This window comes from Mugil cephalus, chromosome 16 (genome assembly GCF_022458985.1).
Source record: "Mugil cephalus isolate CIBA_MC_2020 chromosome 16, CIBA_Mcephalus_1.1, whole genome shotgun sequence".
NCBI lineage: Eukaryota > Metazoa > Chordata > Actinopteri > Mugiliformes > Mugilidae > Mugil > Mugil cephalus.
Window position 1 is genome coordinate 132,613 of NC_061785.1, and position 17,931 is coordinate 150,543.

The 17,931-nt window shown below is 40.9% G+C and overlaps 1 protein-coding gene across 4 annotated transcripts in view; it reads left to right on the forward strand.

Moving 5' to 3' along the window:
* The first annotated feature begins 204 nt into the window (after window positions 1-204).
* The window catches only part of ebf3a (EBF transcription factor 3a), a 31,423-nt gene continuing 13,696 nt past the window's right edge, over window positions 205-17,931 (forward strand). The window contains exons 1-10 of one of the 4 annotated variants that reach the window (XM_047608371.1): window positions 205-975; window positions 2,611-2,767; window positions 3,011-3,074; window positions 3,205-3,260; window positions 4,672-4,745; window positions 5,423-5,491; window positions 14,064-14,145; window positions 14,459-14,576; window positions 17,137-17,267; window positions 17,386-17,512. In XM_047608371.1, the coding sequence (XP_047464327.1) occupies window positions 854-975; window positions 2,611-2,767; window positions 3,011-3,074; window positions 3,205-3,260; window positions 4,672-4,745; window positions 5,423-5,491; window positions 14,064-14,145; window positions 14,459-14,576; window positions 17,137-17,267; window positions 17,386-17,512 (1,000 nt within the window). In that variant the 5' untranslated portion in view covers window positions 205-853. Of the gene's footprint in view, window positions 976-2,610; window positions 2,768-3,010; window positions 3,075-3,204; window positions 3,261-4,671; window positions 4,746-5,422; window positions 5,492-14,063; window positions 14,146-14,458; window positions 14,577-17,133; window positions 17,268-17,385; window positions 17,513-17,931 lie in introns of all 4 variants that reach the window. The other 3 variants (XM_047608370.1, XM_047608373.1, XM_047608372.1) reach the window with 3 other exon arrangements.

Genomic DNA, 17,931 nt, shown 5'->3' on the forward strand with positions numbered 1-17,931 from the left:
TTTCTGGGCTCCTCCTGGAGTCGGTGTGAACTGGATCGAGTTGGACCAGAACCCTGGTGGGTTCCCATGGTGTGAACAGGAACCAAAGAGAGCATGGGGCAATCAAAGGCTCTCTCTCTGTCTTTCTGTGGTTGGTGGTTTCCAGGGCCGCCTCCTCCTCCCCTCCTCCTCCTCCTTCTCCTCCTCCTCCTCCTCCTCCTCTCTCAGCCTCTCTCTCTCTCACCTCTCCTTCCTTATAAGGTCAGGCCCCGCCCCCCTTGGTGATGTCATCAGCGTGGAGGAAGACCCGTGGGGTTTTTGGGTTTTGGCGTCCAGTCCTGTGGGGCCGCAGGGCTGAGAGTTTCTCCTCCGCTTCTCATCCCTCCATCCTCTCTCCTCCTCTCTCTGCCTCTCTTCTCCTCTTTGGGGAAAAGAAAAAAAAGACTCTTTGCATCTCGCTTTCGATTCTCCGTCCGGACTCTGTTTCCTCTGAGGATTTTATTTTTCCTCCTCCTCCTTCTTTGTCGCTGGAAAAAGAGAATTTCTAAGAAAATAATAAAACCAAAAAGAAAAATGGGATTTTTTGGTCTTTGAGTAAAAAGTTGAATTGAACTGAAACCAGAGGAAATTCAGTAGACGTTTAAAACCATCGCATCCTTTTCTTCTTCTTCTTCCTGAACGAATCTTTTCTTTTCCTCTTTTTTAACGGCTCCTTTCAGACTTTGTTGCTACGTTGGTGAAGACGATGTGGAACAAGCTGAAGGTCGACCAGGTCTTTTAGTTTTCAGCCCGTAGCCTCTTCTTCTTCTTCTTTTCGGTCTTGTTCTTGTGTTTTTGTCCCGGGGTGGTGCGGTGGTCCAACCTCGGTCCTGACATGTTTGGGATCCAGGACAACCTGCCCCGCGGGGCCACGGCCAACATGAAGGAGGAGCCGCTGGCCGTTCGCTCCTGGATGCACTCGACCGGCGTGGTGGACGCCAACACAGCCGCTCAAAGGTAAACTCAGCACCGCCCCAGAGGGATGCTGGGAGCTGGAGTCCCAGAGGATGGACGGCAACACTTTAACTTAGACCACGATAAAACTCTCCTGAATTTAATCAAAGGCCGGGGGAAATAAAATCTGCTTCATTTCTAAATAAATCTAAATGTTCTTTAATGTTCTGCAGTCTAGAGGAAAATCTGTTTATAGGAAAAAATAATAAAAGAAAATAACAAAAGATAAAACAGAAATAAGGTTGGAGGAGTTTTACGTTTTTACAGGATGATTGTTTTCAGAAGCTGAAGGTCAAAAAAAAGACGCAACAAAAAGAAAGGAACAGAAAATCTAAGTGGAAAAATGTTCAAAGTCAGTGTTAAATATTTTCTACTAATTGTTGATGAAGAATTGGTTTCAGAGAAAAGTAAGTTGTGTTTTTATTTGTTTTCTTTTATTTATAAACGTATTATTGTTGTTAATATTTTCAGTGTTTTTCTGTGATGTTTCTGGATCAAACGGATCAAAATAAAAATTATTTCTTGAAGTTTGTATGAATATCTTTTTGTTTTCAAACAGATAATTCAAGGTTAAACAGCTGATTCTAGATTATCTGATAATTAATAATAACATTGCTGTTAGAGTTTAATGTTTGAATGGATTTCATACGCGTCACAAAAAAACATTTGCAGCATCAAAGAATCAGAGAAATGTAAAAATTAAATGTTTAAAATTCCTCGTTGATAAAAACAATTAACTCACAAAGTTTCCTGTGATCTGAATAAATCTGTCAAAGATTTAATTTACTTTGTGTATTTAAATGTGCAACAGAAACGTAAAACAAATTGGAGCATATTTAGATAAAAAGAATGATTCTATTCATTTAGTTTCATGTCAGTCATTTAAGATGAAGCTTCATTTATAATATTATCTCATTATATTATTGCATTATTTCATTATTTTAGAATTATTATATTTTTATATTTTTATGACAGAAACTCGGCTGCAGATGAACAACGTTGAACATTTAAAGAATCTGTGAATCCGTGTTTAATTCGGAGGGAAAAAATACTAAAAACATGTGTCTGGATTTAAATTGTTTTAGATTTATTTATATAAAGATAAGAGTTGGACTGAAAGAATAAGAAATGACAAGATTTAGTTTTTCTTTATTGACATTAAAACAGTGAATTAAATTTCATATGAGGGTTTTTGGGAACATTTAGTTTAGTTTGATTATTTATGAGCTGCTCATTCACAGATGGACCGGTTTGATTTAGATTTTCTGGAGTTTTTCGTGTTTCTGTTCATGTTTGTTCTAAATTCTTCTTAAACCAATGTTCAGATAAAAAACTGGATGATGTCTTTTTCCTCTGACGAGCGGCTTCACGTCAGGAGAAAGACTCATGATTAGTTTCATTATGGATTAAACGTGATTATTTATTCTCAGAATTATCAAGTCAGTGTAAAGTCCACAAAGGTTTTCTTTTACTAAAAGCAATTAAAACTTCCACCCTCATATGTTTTTATATTATTGTGAAGGAAAGAAAAAGTTAAATTCCTTTTCCTGTCTGTTTCTCATGGTTTGTTGTCTGACCTTCACTCAGCTCATTTGAAAACATCATCACAGAGGACTGACTGGTCTCTTTTCCTTCTAGTGGGGTGGGCTTAGCCCGGGCTCACTTTGAGAAGCAGCCTCCGTCCAACCTGAGGAAGTCCAACTTCTTCCACTTTGTGTTGGCGCTGTACGACCGCCAGGGTCAGCCGGTGGAGATCGAACGCACCGCCTACGTTGACTTTGTGGAGAAAGAGAAGGTGAGATGGTCACCACCAACTCATTGTCGTCGAGTAAAAATGTGTGTATTTTTTTATCCCTGACGTAAATCAGAGAGAGACTCTTCTTCAGTCACTAAATCTGGGCAAAGCCTCACTGAAGACAGTTAGCTGTCCGGGGGTCAGGTGTTAGAAACCAAGTGCTCCCCCAGGATAAAGGACGACCAGACTACTGTCAGTGTGCATCATCAGGCTCACCTTGTTTTAATCATCACTTTGTTTTAGGAGCCGAGTGGAGAGAAAACTAACAACGGCATTCACTACAAACTGCAGCTGCTCTACAGTAACGGTGGGTGCTCTGGTTTGATCAGCGGACGCCGTCCTGCCCCTCCACTGGTTCAACGCTGGTTCAACACATTCAAACTAATTCATCCAGACAAACAGACTAACAGGATAAATAATGTAATGACTCTGTGCAGGTGTGAGAACGGAACAGGACCTGTACGTCAGGCTGATCGACTCCATGACCAAACAGGTAACAAGCGGACTGTTGCTTATTGGTTATATTTTGGTCATATATTATATATTGGTCATGTATTTTATGTTATGGGCCATTGGCTATATAGAGGCTATTGGATATTCTATATTACTGGCTATTGGTTATAAACTGGTTATATATTCTGTTTTATCGGTTTCTGGTAATGTTGTTGGTTATTAGTGACATATTTTATTGGTTATATATTATTGGTTCTGTATTATTGGTTACATATCATATATTACTGGGTATTGGTTAAAAAGTGGTTACATCTTATCTGTTACTGGTTGTGTATTATTGGTGATTGGCTGCGAGAGGGATTAAAAGGTGATGGATCCGTTTAATAATGGAACTCCAGAGACGAGCCTTTCTAAATAAGAGCCGGTTTTCTTCCTGCAGGCCGAGCTGTCAGATGAAGTTTCAGGTCGACTTCTCTTTGACACCTGGAACATTTTTTTGTTTTTATTCTAAGACAGACCATCCTCCTCCTTTTCTTCCCCTCAAACATCATTCATCAATCTGAAAGTGTTTTCAGTTTATATTATTAGTGAATCAATTTCTGCCTTCTCAGTCTCAAAATATATTTTAATTCTTTTATATTATTTATGTAGTTTAGAAATGTTTATTCAGTATATAAAAGCTGATCAGCGGAATGAAACAGAAACAGAAAAGAGGTTTTTCAGTTTCTAAAAATGATCTGAGAAGTTGAGCCGATATTAGCGTCGACGTCCTACTTCAACACCGATTGTTCTTTGTTTGTGATTTATTGGATGTTGTTGATCATTCTTTATTGTTTATTATGAGCTTGCGTTGTTGTTGACTGTCATTAATTTTTTTTTGCTGTGTTAATCTTTTGTCATTTGTTGTTGTATCATTTATTGTTGGTGATGTTGCTGTTGTCTGTGCTTTGTTCCTTTATCATTGTGTTTATTATGATTTGTTTGTTGTTGTTTGAATGTGTTGTTGTTGTTATCAATATTCATTTATTATGTTGCTGTTTATTTTGTATTTTTGATTATCGCTGCCACGGTGACCAGAGAACGACCCAGATCCTGGTCTTTGTTTTGTCAGTTTCCATCGTCATATTGTATATTTTATACTACTACTACTACTACTACTACTACTAATAATAATAATAATAATAATAATAATAATAATAATGATGATGATGATGATAATAATAATAACAATCATAATAATAATAATAATAATAATGATGATGCTGATGATGATGATGATAATAATAATAATAATAATAATAATAATAATAATGAGTAAATGATAAGTAAAATGCTAGTGATGGGTGGGGGTGGGGGGCGTCACAGAGACGAGGCTACGTGAAGCGAAACAAGTTTTGATTGAGACGTTTCTGGGGGCAGTTTCTCTTCTAACTCCTCTCGGTCTGTTTCAGGCCATCATCTACGAGGGTCAGGACAAGAACCCAGAGATGTGTCGAGTTCTACTGACGCATGAGATCATGTGCAGGTACAAACACCTGGACCCCACCAGGTCCATAAAGTTCCATAAGGTCACTGACCCAGACCCAGGCCCAGATCCAGGACCAGAAACAGACCCAGACCCAGACCCAGACCAAGACCCAAACCCAGACCCAGACCCAGGCCCAGGCCCAGGCCCAGGCCCATGCCCAGATCCAGAACCAGACCCGGACCCAGACCCATGCCCAGATCCAGAACCAGACCCAGACCCAGACCCAGACCCAGACCCAGGCCCAGATCCAGAACCAGACCCAGGCCCAGACCTAGACCCAGACCTAGACCCAGACCCAGACCCAGACCCAGACCCAGATCCAGATCCAGATCCAGAACCAGACCCAGAACCAGAACCAGAACCAGAACCAGAACCAGAACCAGGCCCAGGCCCAGACCCAGGCCCAGGACCAGACACAGACACAGACCCAGACCCAGACCCAGACCCAGGCCCAGGCTCAGGCCCAGGCCCAGGACCAGGACCAGTCCCAGGCCCAGGCCCAGGCCCAGGCCCAGGCCCAGGCCCAGGCCCAGGCCCAGGCTCAGGCCCAGGCTCAGGCCCAGGCCCAGGCTCAGGCCCAGGACCAGACACAGACACAGGCTCAGGCTGTGTCCCAGATGATGCCTGTGCTGAGCTGTACAAGTGTTTCATTTCTAGTTTTCCGTCTCCTTCAGCCGCTGCTGTGATAAGAAGAGTTGTGGAAACAGAAACGAGACTCCGTCAGACCCCGTCATCATTGACAGGTAAGACCGTCTTATCATCCACATCCAGCTCCTCAGGATGCTACATGTTATTTATGGTTTATGTGTCACATACATGAACAAACAGCTTAGAAATAAACATATGTGGACATTTACACGTGCCAGTAAGGAGGACTCTATTCAAATGTTCCTGTCCTCTGTCCTCTGTCCTCACATTGATGAAACCAGGGCTGATGGTTAACTATGAACTGATCAGTCTCTGGTTGATAAACATTTCTCTAACGCCTGGAATATTTAATACCATCTCTAGTTCTGTTTTTTTTTCTCTTTCTTTTTTTTTTTTTTTAATTCAAAGAATAAATCTGAAATCACTTTATTATTATTTATAGTTGGAATAAACAAGTTTAGTGTTTAATGTGCTGGAGAGACATTCAGAGACTCTGGGTAGAGATAATGACTCCCTATGTTTGACACAAGATCTTTGTTAAACACATGAATAATACTAATAACAACAATAATAATAACAATAACAACAACAACAACAATAATAATAATAATACGATGGATGGATGGATGGATGGATGGATGGATGGATGGATGGAGCAGCCCTTTGAAAAGAGGAGGGGTCATATATTAGGGCTCTCTGCTGCTGCAGTGCATGCTGGGAAGGTCTCCTGTGTTTAGTGCAGCGTCCAGTGAAGAGGAAACATGTCAGGGTCAGAAACAAAAACACTGAATTCATCTCTGATTCATCTCCAACCAGAGACAACTTTTAATAAAACCACAACTCACAATGGAATAAAATTCATGAGGAATAAAATTTATGAAGAATAAAATATCTAAAGAATTAAATGTATTTGGAACAACATATATGAAGAATAAAATGTATGACGAACAAAATATATGAGAAATAAAATATGAGGAATAAAATATATGAGGAATAAAACATATAAAGAATAGAATGTATGAAAAATAAAATATATGAACAATAAAATATATAAAGAATAGAATGTACGAGGAAAAAAATATATGAGAAATAAAATATGAGGAATAAAATATATGAACAATAAAACATATAAAGAATAGAATGTATGAAAAATAAAATGTATGAAGAATAAAATATATGAACAATAAAATATATAAAGAATAGAATGTACGAGGAAAAAAATATATGAGAAATAAAATATGAGGAATAAAATATATGAAGAATAAAATATATGAACAATAAAATGCATGAAGAATAAAATATATAAAGAATAAAATATATGAGGGATACATTAAAAGTGGAAATAAGAGGCTGTCTCAATGAACATCATTCTCTAAATAATTGAGTCTCTTTTCTGCAGCATCAGATTAAAACATCAGTGTGTAGAACTATAGTCAGACAGAACTGAACATTACAACCATCATCATCTAAATTAAAACAAAGCCACACATTTTCAAAATGTATCCAAAAGTTTCAATTATGTGGAATGGAAGCTTTATTAAAGTCAAATACTCTTTGATTATCATCTGATTACATACATTAGAAAACACTCCAACACATTGTCAGTCAATGTTTTACTGTGAACAAATATTTTTAATATTTCTTTGTTTTGCTGTTGAACAGAATTTCATAAGCACATTCTTGATTCAAGTGCACACAATACAATTTTATTTAGCCATCAAATCATCACATTCTACACTCCACATTCTTTATTGTGCACATTATAGAATATATAAAAAGAATATTGATATTTCCTCCATGGCGTATCAGTGCTAAAATAACTTTAACTACAAGATGGATTTATTGTGTCTACATCATTAGACCATGCAAGTAATTGAGGAACGGGGCTCAGACCCTGTTGGACAGTTCATCATGTGGTGCATAGTTGATGCAGAGTCATAACAAATGAACACTTTTCTATCCTGATTTTTAGAGACATTAAAACACCATATCAACAACTGTTCACTGCTGAACTAATCTAATCTAATCTAATCTAATCTAATCTAGTCTGATCTGATCTGATCTGATCTGATCTGATCTGATCTGATCTGATCTGGTCTGGTCTGGTAATAATCACAGCTTGACGAGTGTCAGTTTTGTAAAATACCTGAATTTTATGTGAATCTTTGAGATGAAACTTTTGGTTGTCTAATTTGTATTTATTGGTGTAATCAGTGATCAGTGTCCCTGGTCAGTCCTACTGTGCCATGTTTTTTAGCTCAGTTTTGGTTCAGGTGTTAATACTGATAATAAAATCATTTAACCTTGACTGTGTTAAATTGAATGCCTGTTGCTGAGTCTTTGTTCTGAGAGGAGCTTTGGATGGTGATGGTGATGGGACGATCCCAGCTGAGCACTGAGTGTGAGAACATTTTAACGCGATGATCTTCAGTCACTTTAATGTCTCTTCTGTCTTTAAACTCTCTGAAAATGGTCGATTTTCCACCCGCCTGGTTGTAGCTGATGATGAAGCTGGTGACGGGCGCGGCTCTCATCTCTTCACCATCTCACCCTGAATAACAGATGTGAGATTTTTTTATTTTTTTTGGGGGGGGTACAGTCTTGTGTCTGTGAGGGTCTCTGGTGTCTGCAGCGTGGGATTATGGGAGGACGACGTGCTGTCAATCATTTAGCGGGCGTAGGTGTGATTCCCCTCTCATGCTGCAGGTTGGTTTTGGATGGAATCTCATTACTGGCCGTGTTTCAGGGTGACTGACAGCAGAATAATGTTTGGGGGCCCCAGAGGGCCCCAGCCAGCTAAATGTTAAATGTATGAATGCATGGAAGTCAATGGAGAGATGAAGTGTAGCTGAATATTTTTTTCTTCCTGGGAAACACTCATGGAGTGAAGAGTGTGACCCTGAATGCATCATCTGCTGCTGTTAGACTGCTGAACAGCGCGGACGGTGTTCATGGATGCTCCAACACAAACACAGGAAATAAATCAGCTCATGGTTTAAAGTGAGAAGAAGACAAAGATTCAGACTCCTCTAGGATTCAGATTAATGGTTCTGGTCACAACCTGATCTCGGACTAAATAGGACATTTTACTTTCCACAGGTTTGGGACTTTAAATGAATCAAACTTTAAAATCCATCGATCAGAATAATAATCCTGAAATCTCTTCTAATCCACAGACAGTTGGATAAATGATGTTATACTGGCCTGACCCCTTCCACAGTTTAGAGGTGATATATTGATTATCTTGTTCATCATTAGACATCAGAGACTCTCAGAGACTTTACGACTCTCCTCCTCCTCCTCCTCCTCCCCTTCCTCCCCCTCCTCCCCTTCCCCCCCGTCTCCTCTCAGATGTTGGTTCTAAGAGAGTGTTGATAAATGACTGAGCGATGGGAGAGAGGAGTGGAGGCTAATGGGAGCAGCAGACAGATCTCCTCCCTCTAATTGGTATTTAACAGGTGTCTGCTGTCAGTGTGTGTCAGTATTGATTGTCGCTAAGCGCTGCCGCTAGCAACTCATCGCTATTGATTAACGATTTAAAAGAAATGTGTGTGAGCGTTTTTACTTCACACTCAGGTATTTCAGGAACCAGGCTCACGTTTCATCAGACAAGCTAATTATACCCAACAGTCTCTGTTTGAGTTTGACTGACAGCTGTATGTCTGAATCTTAAGCTTTCGTTTATTTATTGTTGTTTGTGTTAACAAGCTCTTAACGAGGCATCTGTTAACGAGGTGTCTGTTAACAAGCTGCTAGGCTCAAAGTGAAACACAGATGAGAAACTCCGTCTGTCACCGTCTGATGATGTCATTGACTTTACCTTCAACATCAAAGACTTGGAACTAGTCGTCCAATCACACGTGAGTGTCTCTGAGTAAATAAGGACAGACCTAGGTCACATGGTCCAGACCATGATACCTGAGATCACATGGTCCAGACCATGATACCTGAGATCACATGGTTTCTGGTTGATAGTTGATGGTTGCTGGTCACTGGTTGTTGATTTCTGCTTTTCGGATGCTGGTTGATAGTTGATGGTCATTGTTTTTATGTTTCTTATCAGCATGATGATGCTGATGTTGATCAAACAGAGATGATCATTTAATTAGGACTGAAATATAAAGGAAATATTTTGTCCTGCTCTGCAGTAAATTAATCTTTGATGGTTTTTAAATTCTTTTTTCGCTTCCTGATCTTGGTCCTGTCAGCCTCGAGGACAGGATAAAAAGAATCTGTCTTAAAGGGAACAAGGACTTAATGAGAATCAGCTTTAACACAGATTTGATTGGTCAGAGCTTCATGCTGTAATATAAGAGGTACTTAATTATAATTGCTAATGAGTTCAATTAAATATGTAAATTAGCTCCACCTCACACAGACAAGACCTGGCAGCTGATTGGTTTGACACAGAGAGTTTAATGAGGTTAAATGATGAGCTGTGTAGTGTCACTCCTCAAAATAAACTGAACTTAATTTGATTTTCTCTGCGACATGATCAGTGAAGACTAGTCTTTATGTTTTTGCTTTAAATGTTGATAGAAATTCACGGTTTCCTCCTAAATACATGGTGAACAGATTCAAAAGGATTCATGACTTTCTGTCTGTGACCCTCTGAAGAAAAACATCTTCAACATATTAGATATACTGAGCTCTAGGTGACATTTAATTATGAAACAGGAGCAACCATTTAGTTTCAATAGTGACTATATATTTATTCTCTTATCTTTATACCCATGAAGGTAAATTATTTCCAAACTGACTGTGTCCATGTTGTCAGGTTGAACTTTACTGGAATAACTATACACAATAACACACACTTACTTAAATGAGTCAAAGAGGATGTAATCAGTAACTCAGTATAAGTCTCACAGCTCTGAATTCACTCTTAGTTAATAACCTTCTCCTCCTCCTCACTGAGATGAAGAACAGACGAGGAGGAGGACCAGTTGTCTGTTTTGATTTACTGTGAAGAGAGAGATGATGGACTCTTCATTATCTAATTTAATTACCTCCTCCTCTTCATCCTCTTCTTCCTCCTCTTCTACTTCATCCTGTGTTCATCAGAGTCTAGAAACCTGGGAACAGTGTGTGTGTGTGTGTGTGTGTGTGTGTGTGTGTGTGTGTGAGAGAGAGAGAGAGAGAGAGAGAGAGAGAGAGAGAGAGAGAGCAGCAGCAGTGATTGACAGCTGACATTAAGATGTTTAGCAGTAAAATGTCAGACTCTGAATATTCCTGTCACTCTGTTTGACCCTGTCTGGCTGCCTCCTCCAGATGAATCTGGTTTCTGTCTGATGTGAATCTGGTTTCTGTCTGATGTGAATCTGGTTTCTGTCTGATGTGAATCTGGTTTCTGTCTGATAAGAATCTGGTTTTTGTCTGATGAGAATCTGGTTTCTGTCTGATTTGAATCTGATTTCTGTCTCTGATCGGGTTCATGCTTCGAGGCGGACTCTGGGTCATGAACATGTTGGTTGGAGATTGGAACAGTCCAGTCTGAGACAAGGACCTGGATCTCATGCATTTAATGGCAAATCTGTTGGTTCTTGTCTGTCATAGCAACACATCCACAATGATAAACCGGATCTGGTGTAAACACGACGAGAAACCAGCATAGAAAACAGATTCAACCAGTTGCGGTGTGCTTTTGTGTCTTAGTGTGTGTTATCTGCATGTAATTCCTATTTAATGTAATGCTAATAAATATCAGAAACATTTTTATAGTCAGCTCATCATTTCATCTCTCCCACGGTTGATGTAGGAAGACTGTGTCTCCACTGGAGAAGGTGGAACAGGTGGACACAAGTTCATAGCTCCATTATTTATTTTAAGGAGCTAAAGTTAAAGATTCACACTTTTTTTAATATATATGTAACATAAAGGGTCTTTTTATATCAGCCCCCTGAGATACGTTGATTTGTTTGATTTGAGACATTTAATAGATTAAAATAAAATAAAAGTTCTTCAGTTCACCAGGAGTAATTGTACTTCAGTACATTATGATGAGAAGTATTTTTTATCTGGTGAAATTTCCCCAACGTTGTGATTGTTATACTAATTATAATGTTAGTTCTAGGGTTAGTTTGTGTTAATGTGTGTTAATGTGTGTTAGTGCACGTTAGTGTGTGTTATTGTGTGTTGTACAGGCTGGTCCTTACTTTGTTTTTTTTTTTTCCTTTACTTTTCATAAGCATTCAAAATCACATGACTATAAAAAAAACAATCAGCGTCAGTGTGTGTGTGTGTGTGTGTGTGTGTGTGTGTTCAGATGTGTTTAGGCCTGTTGTTGTAATTATCACCAAATGTTGGACAGATTTAACATAATTAGCATCTGTGGCTGGTTTGAACACGGTGCTAATTAACAGCTATTATGACACACACACACATGGTTGTATGACTCTTTGTGAGGACACTCATTGGCAGAGTGCATTCCCTAGCCCCTTACCCTTACCCTAACCTTAACCACCTCATCTAAACCCCAACCATAACCTCACTGTAACCTTTACCCTAAAACTGAGTTTTAACCTTCAAACAGTCTCGTAAAGAAGTGAGGACTGGCCAAAATGTCCTTACTTTGCACAAATATCCTCAGTCTGATGGTGTAAAACTTAAACTAGTTCTTGGAAAGATAGCTGTATAAGTACTCGCTAGTAACACAAAAATAGTGTGCTAATAACGCGCTAATAACATGCAAATAAGATGATAGTAACACATTAATAACATACTAATAACACATTAATAAAGTGCAAAATAACACACTAATAACATCCTAATAACACACTAATAACATACCAATAACACACTAACTTTTGTTGTGTTTTTGAAGTCATCAGAGACCTGATCCAGTCACAACCAGTTTCATTCATATTGGAAAATCCTGATGTTTGTCCTCATCAGCAGGAGCAGCAGCAAAAGAACGAGGACCCGGAGAAACTAAACCTCACCATACACACACTAAAACACACACACACTATAACACACTTGCACACTAAAAAACACAGACACACTAAAACACACGCACACACACTATAACACACGCTATAACCCACAGGATCTCAGTGATGGACTACATTACCGTCAGTTTAATTCGTCCTCACACTGACTACATTTTCTACCTCATAGAGCACATTAACTCTGACACTGAGTGTGTGTCTCTATGTGTGTGAGTGTGCTTTAGTGTGTGTGTGTGTGTTCTTCAGTTATCACACAACAGACTGAAAGCTTAATCATTCCTACGAATAGATTTACAACCTTGATCTCTCTTCAGAGGGGAGAGGTGGAGAGGATGAGGAGGAAGAAGAAGAGGAGGAGGAGAGGAACAGGAAAAGGAGGAGTAGGAATAACAGGTGTAGAGTGTGTGTGTCTGAAGATAAGGTGACGATCAGCTGATACTCAGTGGTTACCACGGTGATAAGACTGAACGGCTCATCAGAGGTCAGAGGTCACCCCTACACGCTGTTATCTACAGACAAACGCTCCTAGAGCACATTATACACATTATAAGAATAAACAAGAACAACAACAACAACAAGAACAATAATAATACTAATAATAATAAAGATAGATAGACAGGGCCACAACAGACTGGTAGAAGATCTCCAGCATCTTACTGCACACGTTGAAGGATCTCAGCTTCCTCAGGAAGCAGAGTCTCTGAGGCCTTCTAGGACACAGCTGTACTGTTGGTCCTCCAGTTCAGTCTGTTACTGAGGCTCACTCCCAGGTATCTGTCCTCCTCCACCACCTCCACATCCCTGCCCAGGATGCTGAGGGGCTGAGGATCTGTTCCCTTCCTCCTGAAGTCAGTCACCATCTCCTTGGTCTTGTCCACGTTAAGCAGCAGGTGATTCCTTCCAGCCCACCCCACAAATCTGTCCACAGTCCTTTATACTCCTCCTCCTCCCTCCTCCTCCTCTTCCCTCCTCCCCACAACCACAGAGTCATCAGGAAACGTCTGGATGTGACATGAGTCTGAGTTGTGCTGAAAGTCAGAGGTGTATGAGGTGAACAGGAACGGTCCCCCGTGGGACTCCCACACCACTCACCACCACACCAGACAGGACATGACCCCCCCTGATTGTCAGGTAGTCAGTGGATGCACCAACACCCTTCGACTGCAGCTTCCCACTCAGCACCAAAGGCTGGATGGTGTTGAAGGCACTAGAGAAATCAAAAGAAAGTGATTCTCACTGAGCCTCCACCACCATCTAGGTGTGAGTGAGCTCTGCAGCAGATAGATGACAACATCATCCACCCCCAGACTCTGTAGGGAGTCTAAAGAAGATCTCACCTGTGGCCTTAGGCGGGCTAGCACCTTCATCACATGAGATGCAAGGGCCACTGGACGGTAACCACTGAGGCCAGATGGAGACGACTGCTTGAGAATGGGAACAGGGCAGGATGCTTACCCCACCCTGCCAGTGACTACCCTGAATGATTTATTTAAATCCCTTTTATGTCATTTTAAATCTCCTTCATCTTCTTCAGCCAGGCAGACCTCACACTTTAACCCAGCTTGGGTTCCAGACCTGGTTCCAGATCTGGTTCATTTTTGGTGAACCACGAACTTTCATCAAAGCTTCTAGAGAAACTTTTTATCTTTATAAACTCTTTATTGAGCATCTGTGTCACCAACACAAACCAACACATCTGATCTGATTGTGTGTCCAGGTTCTTCCTCAAGTTCTTCCTCAAGTGTAACCAGAACTGTCTGAAGAATGCAGGGAACCCCAGAGACATGAGGAGGTTCCAGGTAAGATTAAATAAGAGATAAGATAATACTTTATTGATCCCCATTGGGTAAATTCAAATGTTACAGCACCAAGTTCAATCCTACCACCCAGCAGCTTTCCTCCCCAGTTTATTGAGTCTGTTGACCTCACCAGTCTTGGCCCACAACACAACACACACACAACACAACAACACAGCCACACAAAAATACACATACAGACACCACAGCCACGGCCTGGTGAACGTCCCTCTTTGTCCTGACCATGATCCACAGAGGACAAAGAGACACTCTTCTGTCAGAGTAAGATCAGTAAGATCTGTCTTTCTCTTTCCAGGTGGTAGTGTCAACAACAGTCAACGTGGACGGACACGTCCTCGCTGTCTCAGACAACATGTTTGTCCACAACAACTCCAAGCATGGACGACGAGCTCGGAGATTGGACCCTTCTGAAGGTACACAGTGCCTCATGTCCTCTAATGTCCACCAACGGCGATAGAAGCCCTGAGGATGTCCACATTAGTCCAAACACATCCCGAACACATCCAGAAACATCTTTAATGGTCTTGGTCTAGTTTACTGCAGCTGGACAAAGATGTCCAACTCATTTCCTGGAGAGCCGTCTCTTTGAAAGGTCCCTCTGTCCCTGTGTATCGATGTTGTGTCCAAAGGACAGTGATCAGAGGACAGTAATCAGAGGACAGTGATGTGGACTTTGAAAAGGTTTGTGGGTAGAGGAGTGGACGTATCCCCAGAGAGGACGGTGTGTCTTTTCTATTCAACCTTTTTAATTGCCATTCTAATTAAAGACGGTAACCATGGAAACAACCCCTCCATCAGAGAACAGTCCCGTGGGTTTGAATCCCCCTCAGCAGCAGTCCCTCTAAAAACCATCCCTCGTTAGAACCACAAGAGGGTCCAGACTAGTCCAGACTAGAACCAGACTAGAACCAGAGGAGGATCCAAACTAGAACCACAGGAAGGTCCAGACTAGAACCAGAGGAGGATCCAAACTAGAACCACAGGAAGGTCCACACTAGAACCAGAGGAGGATGCAAACTAGAACCACAGGAATGTCCAGACTAGAACCAAAGGAGGATCCAAACTAGAAACACAGGAAGGTCCAGACTAGAACCAGAGGAGGGTCCAGTCTAGAACCAGAGGAGGGTCTAGACTAGAACCAGAGGAGGGTCCAGGTTAGAACCAGAGGAGTTCATTAACTAACGACTCGTTAATGATTCAGTAATTAATTCATGAAGGAACCAAACATCTAGAACCTGAACACAGGTCAGAACCAGCAGAGAGCTATACACTGTTCTGAGGACCGCTGCTGTAATATCATCAGTGATGAGATTAACACACACACACACACACACACACACACACACGCTTTCATTTCACTTTATAATTAATCTGCAGCAGCACTTGAAAGAAGAGGAAGAAGTAGTCATTACCAGAGCTAGTGTGTGTCAGTGTCTGTCAGTTAATGTGTGTGTGTTAGTGTGTGTCAGTGTGTGTGTGTTAGTGGGATAGTGTGTGATGTTGGGCTGAACTCCACTAAAGCGAATAAAAGCCACGACCCAATTAAAATGTTGTGTGTGTTCATGTGTGTGTGTTAGAGAGGATCCGGATTCTCAACCTGTGGGTCTGGACCCTGAGAGGGGTCATATTATTATTACTATCATCAGTAGTAGTAGCAGTAGTAGTTGTAGTAGTATTAGTGGTAGTACTAGTATTACTGGTAGTACTAGCAGTAGTAGTTCAGTCCAATGAAAACGTTCAAGCTTCTTGAAGCCATTTGACAGATTCTAGTTTCTAGATACTGACACAGATCACATATTTATTTACATCGTAGGAAAGTTGTTCTTGCGTCTCTGTGTTGGGACCCAATCAGATCTTGTGGGAGGGGCTTAATGTGGTACCAGCAGTCATACATTGGCTGGAGAAGGATCCAGGAGATCCAGAGGGATGGAGAGTTACCAGACTCTGACAATTTGTCTATGCTAAACTAGGTTTTACTAAGCTAGGCTTCGCTAAGCTAGGTCACTAAACTAGATTATGCTAAAGTTGTGCAGGAAACAGTGGTTTACTTTGATGTAAAGGGACTTTGAGTGTTTATGATGAAGTGCTATATAAAAGCGATTAATTGTTATTTATTATTAGTGGTGTCCATGTTGCTACGTCTCCCTGAGACAGAAAACAAAGAATCTAAAGAGACGCCACCAGCTTCATGTCTTCAGGTGGACATCTGCTCTTCTCTCCTTGTATAATTCAAACATATTTGACAGTGGATCAGTGACGTTAGCTGGAGGAATTCAACCTTTCGTTAGTGAAACTCTTCCTCAGGTGTCATCAATGCGTGAATGTTTCACATCAACACTTTTAACACAGATAAAGTCAGAGGACTGATGGATGGACATGGATAGACCCTTCACTGGGCTCTCACTGACATACTTTATGTCAGAGTGTTATTGCAGGATGTCAGAAGACTTTTTTAAATTTTGCTAATTGTCCTGTGTTAAATCCAGATGAATTAATCTCCCATATCTGGTTCCTGGTCTCATATCGGGTTCCTGGTCTCATATCTGGTTCTGGTCTCATATCTGGTTCCTGGTCTCATATCTGGTTCCTGGTCCTTAAACTAATGTAAACATGTATTTGTCACATTAGAACATCAGAGCTGATTCAGACACTTGTCAACATCATCACATTAGAAACATTAGGACACTTGTTCTTCTTCATGGTTCCTAATAAACCAGTTCAGAGGGGGACCTTGTAGACCACATTAGACCCTGATTAGACCTGACAATGTTTCCTTGATCTTCTCTGATTGGCTCAATGTAAGCCACATGACAATAAACCTCACTGAGAGGAACCAGGACACCAAGTTACCACATATGGTTCCTGGTCCATAGAGGGTTGAAGCTTCATCTGTGTACAAGTTGAACTGGATATGATGAGATGCTTACATATCTGTCTCCGTCTCCATCTCCGTCTCTTTCTCTGGTCCAGCAGCCACTCCCTGTATTAAAGCCATCAGTCCCAGTGAGGGCTGGACTACTGGTGGAGCCACTGTCATCCTGATTGGGGACAACTTCTTTGACGGACTCCAAGTCGTCTTCGGCACCATGCTGGTGTGGAGTGAGGTAGGTAGATGTACCCCTGGTCCTTCTGGCTCCCCTTGTCCCCCTGTTTCTGTATAGAGGACACTTGGAGTCTTGACTCTGTCCCTCTGTCCCATTGACTCTGTCCCTCTGTCTCCAGCTGATAACTCCTCATGCCATCCGGGTCCAGACTCCTCCCCGTCATATCCCCGGGGTCGTGGAGGTGACGCTGTCCTACAAGTCCAAACAGTTCTGTAAGGGAGCGCCGGGACGCTTCGTCTACACCGGTAATCACTGACCCTCAGACTGAATGAGAACCAGGAGCAGATCAACCCTGCTCTTAATCTGGAACTGTTTACTGGTCTAATGGGAAAACATTTCTACTAAAGTCTTTACAACAAAGACTTGTACGAAAAGATAAACCCAGCCCAGCTGCTTGTCTCCTCTGAAATCTCTACAGAAAACTCTTAAAACAAATCTAATTATAATTATCACCAATTTATCAATATCACCTGTGCTCAGGTGTTGAATTTGTAAATTGTAAGTCCTCTGTATTGGTGTTATTTTTATTAATACTTCTGTCTATACTGAATCCAACCAGTCTGAAGAGTTATACCTAGACTAGGGATACGTCCAGTGACGTCTTGTATCCTTCCATCAGTCTTTGTATTTTGTTATGAACAGACAGTGGAAATGTTTCTGTTTC